The 15,336-nt window shown below is 37.3% G+C and overlaps 1 protein-coding gene across 5 annotated transcripts in view; it reads right to left on the reverse strand.

Moving 5' to 3' along the window:
- LRMDA (leucine rich melanocyte differentiation associated) overlaps positions 1-15,336 on the reverse strand; it is a 633,198-nt gene that overhangs the window by 262,940 nt on the left and 354,922 nt on the right. For all 5 annotated transcript variants that reach the window (XM_059851313.1, XM_059851314.1, XM_059851315.1 and 2 more), the window contains one exon: positions 3,360-3,491. In XM_059851313.1, the coding sequence (XP_059707296.1) occupies positions 3,360-3,491 (132 nt within the window). The remainder of the gene's footprint in view (positions 1-3,359; positions 3,492-15,336) is intronic.

Consider the following 15,336-nt stretch of genomic DNA (forward strand, 5'->3'; position numbering starts at 1 on the left):
CACGGCCCTCCTCTCTGTGTGTTACATTTACATGCAACACCTTTTTCTCAAAAAATTTTAGTGCCAGCTCCTCAAAAGCATATAGAATGTATGTTAAATATATGACCAGCTTACTGGACTAAGTAGAGAAATTGAGTTTTACTACAAAGAATCACAGATCTGGTTCATTATCAGACTTGTCTGTTTAGAAACGAGGTAGTGAGCAGCCTCTAATTTTCAGCATACAGGCATGTGTTTGTGTATATATATATATTTGACAAACTATCTTTTGATAGTTTGTCAAATTTTGAAGATGCCCATTTGAGTAGTTTTGACAAATAATATAAAGACTGAAATGTAATGGAAATGGAAAAGTTCATACTATACTGTCCATAGTGGTCAAGAACTGCACAGTGAAAAGGCACAAATCCTCACACTGCTATAACACCCACAGAGAAATAAATCTATTTAGAAGTTTTCTGACTAATTCATAGTATCTAGTTAACACACTTAAAAGGAGAAATGAGGCTTCCCATTACAAGAATAGAGACTGCAGTAATAAGTCCTCCTCCAAAAGCAACTTCCCATCTACCCCCAACCATCCTGATCTGTGCTGCTTTCTGCTGTCCACTATGTGTGAGAAAGAAACTAAGATATGTTTTCCAAAGTAAATCAGACTTTTCAAAAAATAACCACACTATATACATGAAATAAAGCATATTAGTTACATAATCCAACACTGCACAGTGTTGACAACTCTCCTTTGGGTATTTCCATTATATAGACTGCATTTTAAAATATTTTTAAACAGATTATACATTAAAGAAAAAATATTTTTTTGATTGCAAGATTTTAATTTGCTTCTTCCACTTGCAGTAGAAAAATTTGTAGCAGCCTGACTGGAACTGAAATAGGCAACCAGAAGAAAAAATTACCAGGTGATTGTTCTTAGTCTTTGCCTGATTTAGAGATAAGCTTTCACATTTGTACAGTATCCAGACATTGCGTTAGGAGGGACCAAATGTTATTTACACATGCAATGCCACACAATAAGTGAACCATGCAAAAGTAGTAGAAAGCTCTTATAAGAACTATCAAAAAAGGATATGGATCAAAATCAAGCCAGAACAAAAGGAGAAAAGAGTACAGTTATATTAAGAGATACTCAGAAAAGCTCATATATGTGTTCTAAAGTTTACATGGTAGTCCAATTTTCAAAGGGGTCAGTTTGGCTTTTTATTTTCATCTCTCTCTGTATATATTTATGTATACGTGCCAATATTCCACCCACTAAAGTTTTATTTCAGATCAGTGTTCTTTGTTCACTTGTGTCCTTTATACAGTGCTACTGTTGTATACTGAACACTCTTCTGTAATGTATTTCATTATCCTATTAAATGTACATTTTTTTCTTAACATTTTTTTAAGAATTCTATAGAGAAATAATTCATTAAAAGAAGTTGTTCAAGTTCAAATAAGACCTTTTTCAAACACAGCATTAACATGGAGGAGAGGAGTCTGGAAGGTGTCTGTAGACTGATGCATCCTCCCTACAAGAGATCACTGCTCCTCAGGGCTCAGGATGTTAATGATGGACAGCAGTTAATTTTTCTTCTCTGGGCAGTTTGTACTGCACAAGTATTTCTGCAACTCCTCTATTAAGTTATTTGTAGCACAGTACAAAATGCATATATTATTTCTATACCTGAATACCTCAATACTCTCAAAGCTCTAACTTCATAGATTTTAGATTGAATTAAAAAACTCCCAGGACACATCAAATCATTCTTATCATGTTATCACTGACTTTGAGAGCTTACTCACTTGACAATACTATTCTAGTCTGTCTGTGGGACCAGCAGAAACTCTTTAAAGATTACTGCTGATGGGATAATTTTTTTCCCTCTGATTTTATTCATTGAGTTAGTATTCAGTTCCTCTGCCTTCTTTTTGGGAAGTGCAAAACTCCTCCAGGACTGCTGCTCATAGGACAAATATACTTACGTTCTTTTCGGTCTTATGGCCACAGTTACACTTCATGGTTTGTAAGTGGCATCACCACAACAAAAACGTTCTTGTACATTCTTCACAAGTTTAGATTTTACCATGGCAGCAAACGACAAAACAATAAAACCAGTTACTCAAATCCAACCCATAATACCCTGTATTAGCCATAAATCTTGCCAAATACCTAGTACAGTAATGATTGTTACTGTTCAAGAGACACTCTTGGCAAATTTCCACAGCTCCAAGAAAGAAAGTTACTCTGCTGATTTTTATTTATTTATAGAGTCAAAAATAAGTGCAGAAATGGTAGAATCTGCAGTTATTTTTATTCCCCTCAGTAGGAGGATTTTGCTTTAGTAGGAGGCAAATTGCTCTCAGTTTACATTGTCTGTAATAAAAGCCTGCAGTTGAGCAGTCTTGTCCTCACACTGCAATTACAGGGCCAGGGCTTTAGCGGGCTGTGCTCTAAGACTCTGCAGGCCTCCGTTGGCCCTCTGGCCACAGTTTGATCACCCTTCACTTTTGCAAAATCATACATTACACACCTTCAAATCTCCAGATGGGTCAAAGTCTGAGAAAATTATGGAATACTTGAGACTACGTGGATAGCCTTTGCAGATAATTAGTTTTTACAGACCATTATCCGTAAGCCTACAGACTAGGGGCTCTGATGCAGCAGAGTATTTAGACAAATGTTGACATATTTATTCTTAATAAACAGAAATAGGCACTAACTTAAGGCATATGGAGAAGTGACTAATTGGTTTACAACTGGACTTAGTCACATACCAAAAGACTTTACTATATTAAGACCTTGATTTGGAGAGCATTTTACGTGAATTTATACAGAACTGGAACACAAAGAAGAGAGTGACATGCTTTTACAGCTGCAGTTGCACAGCAGCTAGACAATTGTGCATATTACCAGTTTCACGAAAATAGAGAAAATCATTAAAATTATTATGTGGGTTTAATTAATTTTATCTCACTTTAATGCTTTAAGAGCTATTTAAAGTATTAAAACCCGAGAGCGTTTCACTGCACGCTCTATTCCACTAGAGGTCAGCCTGCAACAGAACCCCAAGCAAACACAGGAACTGCTGCACACGGGTAGCACTGACATTATTTTCTTTCTCTATTTTATCTATTAGAAAGATTTCTTCAGAGCCATAACTTAGATCTCTCACTAAAATGGAGCAACAGGAAGATATAATGGTTCATTTCATTTATGAATGACCTGTAATAAATTACTATGAAGTATTCCAGGTGCCAAACGAGAGAATGCTTTGTCGGCACATGAACTATATTTCACATACTTTAATTTGGCTGACACATAAAACTCATTTGACATTTTGCAGGTATTTCTTTGAAAGGATATTTGGTTCTTGTTGAGGGTTAAGGTATGGAGGTGGGGTAACCTGGGTAACAGAAGGTCATTTCCAAGTAGATTGTTGTCCAAGATCAGTTCTTCCAAGTAACTGAATGTTTTCAGTCCTTCTAGTGACCTGCAAACGACAAAGGCAACAGGAAAAATGATACTCCACTAAATCAGGGAGGCCATTATGAGCTGAAATAAATATTTTAACCTTCCCTTTCAGGAGTGGGAATAGTTTTGGTTTGGGCCTGTCAGAAGAGTGAATGACAAGCATTAGTGGCAAGGGGAGTGCTGGCACTGCAACACATCCTTCACATGCTGGCAGGATGAAGGATGCGGGTCACTTAGTGAGTAGCCAGGATCCAAAACAAAAGGCTTCAGATATGGGGCCTGCAGGATGAATTTGTCAATGTCTTGTGCCTTCAGGCACCCAGCCTCGCCTGACCCTAACCTCCATTCCCAAGATAAATAACTCTGTCACAGTTCACCTTCATTCCCTGGACACAAATTTAAGTTGTCATCCATCATTTCTGCCAAGAAATATCATACCCTGCTAACAATAATAAATACAACTTCAAGTATCATTTCTTAGTAGTTACCTTACATGCAATATTAGGAAACGTAGATGGGATTTTCCCCCCTTTTTTATTAACCTCTTAATTAGTTTCTTGAGTTCATGCAAACAAAATAAAATGTTCTCTACAAAATAAAATGCAGAATTACTCCTGACAGAAAAGGCATTTGCTTTCTTCCTTCTTGGAGCTTACTGTCCCACTGTCAAGCCACAGGTCGCACTGCAGAGAGCAGCTTTAAAAAGGAGCATTTGACAACATGGTAGTGAAGATGATTACTTGTAAATAAAGAAGGTTCTGGAAGCAGTCATTCCTCTCACAGCAAAGTACCAAAAAACCCACAAAAAACTAAAAAAGAACATTTCAGTACCTTGTTAAGGCATCTGTTCCAAGACTGATTCTTAAGGCTTGCTCATTCCAACAGTAAAAAACTCCCTACATATTAATCAACTAAGACACACGATACACAAAGCATAGGCACAGGCACACATTCACAGCTCATTCACCTACCAGACACCTAAAGATATGCTGAGATTGCATGACTTGACAGCTGATCTACTATGCCTACCAGTGGGAAGATCATCACTGTATCTCCTGGCTGTTTTATAGAATGTGATGAATAAGGGAGATGCAGGTTATACTATTTATTAGCTTCCAATGACATTTATACTGAGGGGATTTCCTCACCCTCCCCCCAGTTTTTGGCAAAGATCAAAGTACAGCCAAGGTCCCTGTTAGAATGTTCCACAGATACAATTACTGGAGGAAAACACAAGTATTATTAGAAAAGGCAATTTAACATTCATGTGTGTAACAAAAACAAGATACCGCTTTTGTAGCTAGAACTTACAGACCACTTATAGATCACACTTAGCTCAAGCAACCAAAAGAAACCGAGTGTGTGACCTTTACACTGGGTACTGCACACTGAACTATGAATATTCAAGTAACATTTTTGCAACACTGCAACAGTGTATTTCAGTCCAAGGATTCCAAAGTCCCTCGACTTGAAAGGGAGGTGCAACTATCACTTATGCCATTTTGACGCTCAGCAGCTGGACCTGAAGAAAATTTGCCTCCTACAACCTATGGCGTTTCTATATCATTACAGTGCATTGATACTACAATTGCTGAAACTGAAAAAATAAAGGCCTCTAAACATTTTACTGAAATAATCACCACAGTAAATCAGACGTTTTGCATGTGCCTTTAACCAACAGTTTTGGGAAAAAAAAACCTCAATTCAGCCTACATAAACTGTTCACCAATAGTAGCTGTGCTAGCATGCTGCACTGATCTAGCTGTTGCAGCAAAAGGTCACAACAGACCTGGTTTTGCCAAAGTCAAGATTCGAGGAGAAAGCAGCAGACATCTTAGACAGTGCTTTCCACCAAGCACCTTTAAAAGGCAAAAAAAACTCGGAAGAAGTAGCAGTGAGTTTATCAAGCTGTTATGAGTTTTCATTTCAGTTTGACAAACCTAGTTTAGCAAATTCCCCTTAAATACTCTTTATTATATAAATAGTGGATTATTTCCAAACCTCACATTTCAATGTATGACTTCGACTTGCCAAAAGAGTTCAGAGAAGGCCACCTCCTTGTCAGCACCACAGAGCCTTATGGGATGTTAATAGGTCCTTTGTGAAAAAACACTGCTTGGGCTCTGGTCAGTGTCAGCATCAAAATACACATTGTTCTTGAGTTATGTTATGCAAATATAATACTCTTATCATGAGAATCAGCAAATGGTTGGCAACTGGCAAGGAGAAGAAAGCGCACATCCAAAACTGCTGCAGGGGAGGCATAAAACAAAATGACAAGCCATGAAGTGGGACAAAAGGCCTTGAAACACTAGAGGGAGTTGCCTATTGAAACAGCCTTTCTTTCACAACCCTGGGCTGAACACAAGGGTACTAGTTTCATAGATAGGCAGAGAAAATTGTGCGCAAATCTCCTTACACCTGTCTGGTTTTGATAATTTTTGCCATGTAATGTTATTAGCTGCTCAGTTAAAAAGGAGCCGTGTTACACAGGGGGTTGCTTATAATTGCTGTTTTCATGTCATCAGAGCAGTGTGCACTTGGTGATTTAATCACCTAAATTCAGAGTCCTGGGAGATGGGAGGGGTTGCCACAGTACAGAGAGAGGGTGTAGCCTCTCTCTGTAAAATTAATACAATTTTACACCCATATGTTGTTTTGCTATTCATGGAAATTTTTTTTACATCTTAAACAGAAAAAGAAAGAAAGCACCAAAATAAAAATGGCAAGACGTGGTAAAGAAATAAATAAGGAAAAAATGTGTTTGCTGTCATTCAGTGTTGCTACCAACTGAATTCTATGCAACAGTCTCTACCATCATGATATAATAGGAAATATTGCCAGGCAGTTGTACTCCAAAGTGTAAAAGTTTGAAGTACAATCCACACAATTGGTTTTATGGTACAAACTTCAGCAAGTCCCATAACTTCCGTGAGCCTCAACCTCCCATCTGCAGATGGGGGATAAGAAAGGAGTGCAACTGTAAATTGGTACGGAGAAAGTATTTTTGAGAATCTGAGACACAAATCAGTACAAAATACTGTCATTTTTATTGTTAATGAGGTTGTGCAAGTAATATTAATGTACTAAAAGTATTTCCTTATGAGCCCATTCCAAAAGAGGAGAGACATGCCTAAATACACACAGCATAGGAAGAAGGGCACAAGCAACCTAAGAGACGAGTATAAAAAGAGGCAAATCCCCTAAGAAAGAGAACGAGTCTAAAGTTAAATCTGTACTCTTTTCTCATAGTTCACAGCACAAAGAAATGTCTCCCCACGTTAGTATACTAAAACAAACACACAATCTCACCACAACAATGCAACCAGCACTGATGGGCTGGTGGCAAGTAGCTGTTTCCCTTACTTTCAAAAGGCTAATAAACATCACTAAGGTGGATTGCATGCTGCTTGTCCCTGCTCTAATGTCATGAAAGCTGCCCATTATCTCACCCACAGGTACCGTCTCAGTTACCTCATTGCAGGGCTCACACTCTGCTCCCAGAGGAGAGCAAGTGTTGCCAAGAGATTTCCACTGCAATTTTCAAAGTCACATCAAACCGACAAAACATCACAACGTATTCAGTGCCGCCTCATTCAAACAGAAAAAACTTTAAGTTTCCACTGTAATTAACCCTATCCTCGTTAAGATAATTATGATCAAGCTCCCTGTCACAGCTAATATTACAGCATCATTGCCTATGGCTCACGCTTTGCCCTCATTAGCTTACAGAAACACTGCTCTAAACAGGAAACTGACTCCCTCTGCAAAACGACTTAAGATGTTCTGTAAGTAGACAGTAAATAATCCTTTAGAATATAAAGGTCTCAGAAATGTCATTTTATCCAAGTCCTTTGGCTAATCAGTATGATTTCTTCCAGCTTTCTTTTCCATAATTCATTCATGGTTTATAACAAAGTTTTAATCATAAAGGAATGTCATGACAGATTTTTTTTTTTTAATGTATGTGTATGCATGGTAATTGTCAACTACACTATTTCATGTGATTCCTCTGGCCTGACAGGGATTTGGTTACAATGAAAGTAAAGAGCAACTCTTCATTTTGGGAATATTTGACAATTAAAATATGAGATTTCATAAATGAGAAAAAGCAGAAGCCTTGCAAGCAATAGACAAAACTTGGTTCTCTGCAGTTGTCCTTGTTCAGAAAAACAAGCTGCTCAGAAGCATATGCTACAAAAGAAGAGTTCCTCACATTTTATCCCACCCCTTCATTAATAAGACAGCTGCCTCATACCTAATTGACTTTTTCCTCCTGTTTAACAGGAAAAGAGAGAGCAGTTAACAATATGCAAATGAGAGAGTTTGGGTTTAGCCTTGAAATTGATTTGCACTTTGTTGACAAGAGATATCCATTAGCAGAAGTTAAAGATGGAGCTGTTACAAAACAAGAGCTTTTTAAAATACCTTTTCTTTACCTTTAATGTTTTAACAGATTACTGGAGAGCAGAATCAACATGAGAACCCTAGTACTAGATAATTTCAGTATTTAAATAGAAAAGCAATTTCTATTTCTCCAGCACCTACCAGCCAAGGACTACAAAGCAGTTTTTTTGCAAAACATTAATGAATTACTTTTCAAAAACCTGCTGAGCTTAAAATTCCATTTTGTAGTAAAGCAGAGAGAGGTTAAGTGACTAACAGAAGGTGACCTCCAGCAATTTTCCCAGAGACAAGAAATAACACCCAGAACTCCTGACTTCTAGTCCTTTGACTTAACCTCACCAAAACAAAACAAAGCACAATAAAAAAAAAAATGGGGGATATGGATATATATAAAAGAAAAACAAATCAGGTGGAGAAAATACAAGTAAAGCATCAAAAAATGGCCTCTACAGTATTCAAGAATAAAAGCTATTTTTTTTTTTGCCAATCTAACTCAGTGATTTTACACAGGTTCCTGCATGATAATAGAACAAAAAAGAAAACAGAATGAAGTATTTAATGGACAGCTCTGACATGACTTCTGGACCAAGACAGAGCACACCCACCCACCCGCCCACCAAAGCACCCAAGTGACAGTAAAGAGCCTCCAGGATCTTGTAAAGCAAGAAATGCTTTGTTTTGTCTAATATCAGAAGAAATGTTAGTATTTTGCAGACTATCTTGAGGTGGCATTTTGCATCACTTCCATCTTTCTGTTGGTAGACGGAAAATATCTGCAAGCAACTATTAGGGTAAAACTTGAGGCACAGCTGTGAATATGATCAGCAAAAGAGAAATTAAAATATATTAACAAGCAGCATCAATAAATACCTGTGAAAAAGAGAGCTCCATAAGAAAAGATTAAACCTCTATTATGAACTGGACCTACAATAAGTTTCTGAATCTTTTCAAATTTAGGTCATACTCGACTTCTTCTAGACATATAAGAAAATAAATAGCATTCCCTCAATTTTCCCCATTTCTCATACCCTGAAGCATACAAGACTATGTGAGACAATCTATTACCAATAAAGCCTGGGATGAAAACATCTTCCACAACAATCTCAAACCAGAGTGATGTAAGCACATTGAAACGTTGGGGATTCACAAAAACTCAGAACCTTCATCTGTTCTTTTACAGTCTTGTTCTAAGTCTTACACAGCAAATTCCATTGCCTAAAAAAGGAAGCCCTAACTTAGAAGCCACCACCCACCTCCAAGAAAACACAAACAAAAGTAGAGCCAGACAGACAAAAAGAGATGAGGTCTCCTGAATTCTAGATGTTACATTCACAGTATTTCACAAACATTCCTACCAATTATAAAACAGAAATGCAGATATTTCTTGAGAGAGGGATTTTGCTAATAAGCAGCACTTCTTCAAATGATGGCACTGTCTGAAAAGCAATAATGCAGATTCATCTCATCCATCTATAAAAGCCCAGTTGCTTATAACTCCTTACAGGCAGCAAGAAAAGATGGGCACTCCCAGAAGGTGAATCAGACCTTCAGGTGAGGCTCAATGAAGCACATCTGTTTGGCAAGGATGAACAGAGCCTATTTGTCAGAAATCTTACAATGAAATTATAAGACACTGCAACATTAAGGTAAAAATCTGTAAAAGCCATGTCCTGTAGGAGTGGATTATTTACCTGGTGAAATAAACTATAAATCCCAGTTACAGCTTTCAGGGGCTCACAAAACCATATTGCAGTCAACCATTCAGTTGTTCAACCACCATTCTCTCACATCAAAACTCTACTAATATTTAAAAAACCAAACCGCAAACAGCAACAACCACCAAAACACAAAAAATAATCAATAAAATAAACAACAAAACCAACCAAGTAAAAGAGATAAATTAGCAACCAGACTGACTTTGGTGGCGTTCAATTTCTTTTCTAAGGAATCTCTTAAAGTTTCAGATTTCACTAGCTGTATTTAATGCACAAACTCAAGGGAATATCCCATTAATACAGCTCAAATTTTATCCGTCATGTTAGGCTGCTTTTTGCTTAAGTTTTTATATTACATCTTTAGGATTAAACATGCCAAGATTTTATATTATACTACTGTTACAATTTTGTTTAAATTTAAGTAAAATTACAATCAGTATACTATAGCCTGTGGGAAGGCAGTTTTCACATAAGCTATATGAAATATTTCAAAATAATACAAAATGTATTGGAAAGTGAGTTCTTAGTCATCTAGTCATCAAACAAGTATCATATATGAAAATACAGTTTGCAAAACAGTGCAAAAAATTACCAAGCAGAGGGAAAGTGACTGTATATAGTCATATCTTATCAAAGGGCATTCTGGAATTAACACACTAATAGTTCATTTATTCATCATTTCCCTAAAATTCTTAAGTACAGACTTAAACATCCTTCTGCTAAAAATTATTAACAGTGTTTGATGAAGAATAGCAACGAGTTAAGAGAAAAAACTTCAATGAAAGATTCTTGCTTTGTCTTTTTCCCCAATCTTAATATGGAACTCAATCCTAATAAAACAAATGGCATAAAAAAATCCTAATAAAACAAATGGCATTTTAAAAATAAAGGAAACACTGCCATTTCCTGAACTTGAAAGAATTCAATGAAGTATTAGTGATTAAAAATAGCAAAAGAACATGTCATGGTTTACAAAATGTTTAAAAAACAAACAACCTGCTTAAAAAGCAAACAAACAAAAAACCCCACAAAGAGCTAAAACCCTGTAATGTGCTTATTCTTAAAAGCTCCTCTCAGCTCCATGTGCCAAGTGAAGAACCTATTTATAAACCCCCTAAAAACCAGTATTATAATGGAAATATGAGCAAATTCAAGTGCAAAGGCAGTGCCATAATGAAAGCTTTAGTGTATCTTGGATCAATCTGTCACTCTGCAATTCAGATAGTAACTTAACTCCCCTTTTTCCACAGAGAGCGGGGGAGTAGAGTGAGTAGAGTAAAGCCCATTTTGACTACCAGAGTTCAGTGGGAAGGGGGAAAAGAAAAGTAATTTTTCTCCCATCTTCCACAACAACCAAGGCTGAGGATTGACAAGCAAATTGACGCACTGCTCAGAGGGCAAAAGATAAATGTTTGATGAATTGGCCATTGCTGGAGGAGTGATGGGCTTCATATGTGCATAATGGACTAGCTGCCGTTCAATTCAGATTGCCTGCCAAGATAAGAAACCATAATGAATGGACCAAGCACAGCCTGTGCCATAAGAATGTATAATCTGACTAGTTTTAATAAACTTAATAAAAAAGATGAAGCAGAGAGAGGCAAAGGGACTGGCCTTTGTGACCAGCTATAAGAGGTGAGGACGACTAATAGACTGCTCAAGCATGATAGCAGAGAATTGTTAATGGACATAATACTGAATCCCTCAACATTAAAAAATGTCTTTAGAACAACTTAAAGACAGGGATCTACATAGGTGCATACCACAGACACTGTAGTACTTGTTAATCATCAAATGACTGCCATTTATTTATTATTTCCTTCTGCTACCTACCCTGCTTTGTCTCCACTCCCTCCTTTGTCCCCAGTGCATGGTATCATAGTTTGTACCCAGATCCACACCATACACAAACAGTTTTTACCAAAAGCTCCTCAGCAGCAAAATAACCCTATAATGATAACAGGACAGAATTCAGGCCCAGTTTCCTACAGAAAGGTTTTGGCCGCACAACTGCATCACGAACTTTCACTGCCAGTGGAGAAACATCTTTCACCACCATAAGTGCTCACACTTGCTATAACTTCATTTGCTTTAGCAAACTATGTTTCCACCAAAGATGAGAAATTTGACAGTAGAGTTACAGCAGTAACTCCAAAACCTCTCCAGCACATACAAGACTGTTGCCAGCAATAGCCATTTTGGTCTGGGATTTGCTGAGTTGGATACTCTTCCCCATCTGTACCCATAACCTGTAAATTCTGACCTTATTCAGCCCATCAGCACTATGAAAAGACATTAAAAACAAAACAAAACTCTGAGAATATTTTACTGTATATGAGTATATAACTGTCTGGTAATCACCACCATTTTCATGCTGAGTAGTAAATAGACACAGGGCCATTTTTGCTTTTCTTGTTATTTAGTCACATGAATAACAATGTCTCTCTTTCTGAAGTTTAGCAGACATAAGGTTCTGAATCTATGGAAATGCTAAAGGAGTCAATAAGAGAAAAAACAGCTCTGACTTTTAAAGCAGTGGGATTATACCAACAATCTATTTATTTCTTAAGAATCAAAGGTGAAAACACACCCTTGCGTGTGCATATAACTCACAGTACTAGGTCAAGCAGAACTGCTCCATCCTATAGGTTAAAAAAAAAAAAAGAGGATTGCAGAAAGATTCTCTTGATTGAGGAAAGCTTAAACACATATAGTACAGAATAACAGCACTGTTATGCACATTTGTTCTCCTGCTTTTGCTCTTTTCCTCTGATGATTAAAAATAAATAAGGAAACAAAATAGTCTGCTTGGGTAAGTATTGGGATTACCACCCTCTTGATGTCAGTAATGTAGCCCGTGTCATAATTTAAACAGAAATTATTATATGCAAGACAGACATCTGGAATTTCAGTATAAATTTTATCCAACTGCAAAAGGAAAGTAACTCATTATCAAGCAGCTCAGAAGGCTCACACTACCGAAGGAAATAAAGTTTTATGGCAAGAGGATCTCTCCTCTCTCTCCCTGTGAGTGAGAAAGTGAGTGCAAGAATAAGACAGAAAGGGAAGGCTCGGGAGTGCTGGGTGAATTATAGACTGCCTCTCAAGATTCACAGCTCTTCGTGGTAGGAGGTTAATATTCTCACATGTCATTAGGTCTGCTGGCTCTACTGATGGCTCATTGAATCAGGCAGCAAATTATTTCCTCATGCTGCAGAGGACACCACACTTCAAAGGGAAGGAGCCAGGGTCAAGACGGCTCTCCAGTTCGATTAATGAGTTGGGATCAGCAGAGGTTGCCTGTAGGTAAGAATGTGACTGAAGCTTTTGACAAAGCTGACTTTTTGAACAGGACTTGACCCAGGCCTCTTACTCCCCTCCCCACCAAATCTTATTTCCAACATTTGCCTCTGACTGACCTGCTCAGGCCTGTTGGGATAGTTTTGACCTCCTCAGTCTTTGTTACCAGACACAGGAGCTGTCTGCCTACATTTGATGTGTCTCTCCCCAAAGGCCACATCAGCTAATCCAGGCTCATCAGAATACTTCAGAACAGTACAGCAAAATAAGATAGAGTAGATTCATTTCAGATTTTTAATCTGAAGAAGGAGAGGACAACTAAAAGATATTTTCTCATTCAGTAATATTAAGAAAGATTTCTCAATGGTGTTAAATGCAATTAAGAAAAACACAAAGATTACAAGAAGATACTAGAAGTATCTATGACTTAAATACTCAAATCATGGAAAAGGAGAAAATGTACTGCTTACATGGTTCTGCTAAGAGTATTCCTACCAAACAATGCATTATAGAGAATATTCCTCTTAAAAGCTTTTATTTTTATTGCCATAGTAGCAAGAGATTAAAGACAATTAAAACTTAATGGCCACTGCATTCATCTCTTTCTAAAAACTCATGCTGATTTCTCTGAAATACCTGAATGCATATTTGAATAGATTTAATAAAGTACTGAAATGAGATTAATTGCATTAATGTTTTGGGGGTTTTCTTTTGAATAAGATCTACTTAAACTATACCCTTTCTCAAACAAATATGAGTGACTGAATCAACATGTAAACCACTGTTGGTAAGCTTCCAAAAATCACATATCTTCCGATGATTGAAATGAGAGTTTTCTCAATTACACCAACAAAACTGTTCACACACGCTTCTCATTTTTTGTTATATATTTGAAAATTTTGTTTGAGAATAATTTACACATTTATGTTTCTGATACAAGGACTTAGGTTATTCTTCAATGTTTATATTAATCTCAGTACAGCATTTACTATCCTCTTCCTAAACTCTTTGCTCATCACTATCTTTAATGCGCAAGGCCTTCATGCCTTAAAAAGGAAACTTTGGGGACTTTAGTAACAATTTACAAAATTTAAATTTTGGTCTGTTTGAAAATCTTTTAACGATGTCTAAGTGCAAGGCAAATTTTCACCTTTACTATTCTGTGTTTGTTCTGCACTCAAACACCTGTTTGTAACAGATTTCCTTACTATAACAGACATTTCAGCCCAAAAGCCAGCAAACAGATTATTAGACCCATAAAACTTAGGGTAAAAGCATACAAGGTCTATGCATGACTGAGCCAATTTAGAAGAGCTAGTATCCTTTCAAGGAGACTACCTTGTGCTAGACAGCAAATCTTCCACTTGGATGTGCTTTACTCTAAAGTGCAAGTACACACAAGCAAGAGACAGCTTTTTCTTTTGCTTATGCCTGCACAATCTCCAGTGAATTGTACATTATGCAAGTGGAAGTTTGCAACACCAGAAAAGCTGTTAGAGGGGAAACACTTTTTTTTATGGGCTTGTTTAAACAAAGTAACTGTGTTACTGGGTCTGTCATCACTGTTAACATTATATCCTGTTTCATCTGTTTCTAGAAAGCCAGCAGCATACCACAGATCATTTGTGAAGTGTGTGCTTGTGTCTTGTGTAACACTTAGCAAGAAGGTATGAATGCCACAGAGAAGGACAAGCCCAGCTGGAGTGGGATCTAAGTGGCCAGTTTGACGTTGCCAGGGAGAAAGAAGAAATAGTTGTGTTCAGGGAAAGGAGGAGCCACTCAGTTGATAGAAAACAGAGAATCCCCAACAGTTTCCAAACATGATCATCTAAGTTTCTGGTTTCTGACAGCACTAAATCAGAAGTGACGGTGGGACTAAGATCTATAGCCAAGACACCTGGACCTGAAGGGGAACCTGCTGTAATTCAAGTCAGGAATCCAAGAGAAGATGGATTCAACAAGGGGAAAGGTGAGATGCTAAGTATATGCAAAGACCAACTTTTGTATTTGTCCTTATTTCCATTCATAAAATGAAAAGCTTTCAGTTAAGTCTTACCAAATAGAACTTGGTTTACTTTCAGGCATGTGTGGTGTTTCAAGGGAATGTAGTACCAGTTACCAGGGTACAGTGTTTCTCAAGAAGTTAAAAAAAAAATCTAAATAAAGACAAAAAGAACAAGAAGTCCCATACCTAACTCGAGATGAATTAGAAGGTCCAGCTGCAATGAGTACTGCTTTATACCAACTTGGATATGGTCCACCTGGGAAACTGTCAGGGCAATTATAGAGTTTGGGAAGCAACTTGTAAACTCATAAATCATTCTTGCAAAGAGCAGAAAGCAAGGAAACACCCCATGGCTTTTGGGAATCATTACCACACACTACACTCAGTCAAGCACTTTTGCATGGTAACTGCTCAGTACTAATTGTTTGAACAACTTT

The sequence above is a fragment of the Haemorhous mexicanus genome, chromosome 7 (assembly GCF_027477595.1).
Source record: "Haemorhous mexicanus isolate bHaeMex1 chromosome 7, bHaeMex1.pri, whole genome shotgun sequence".
Taxonomy (NCBI): Eukaryota; Metazoa; Chordata; class Aves; order Passeriformes; family Fringillidae; genus Haemorhous; species Haemorhous mexicanus.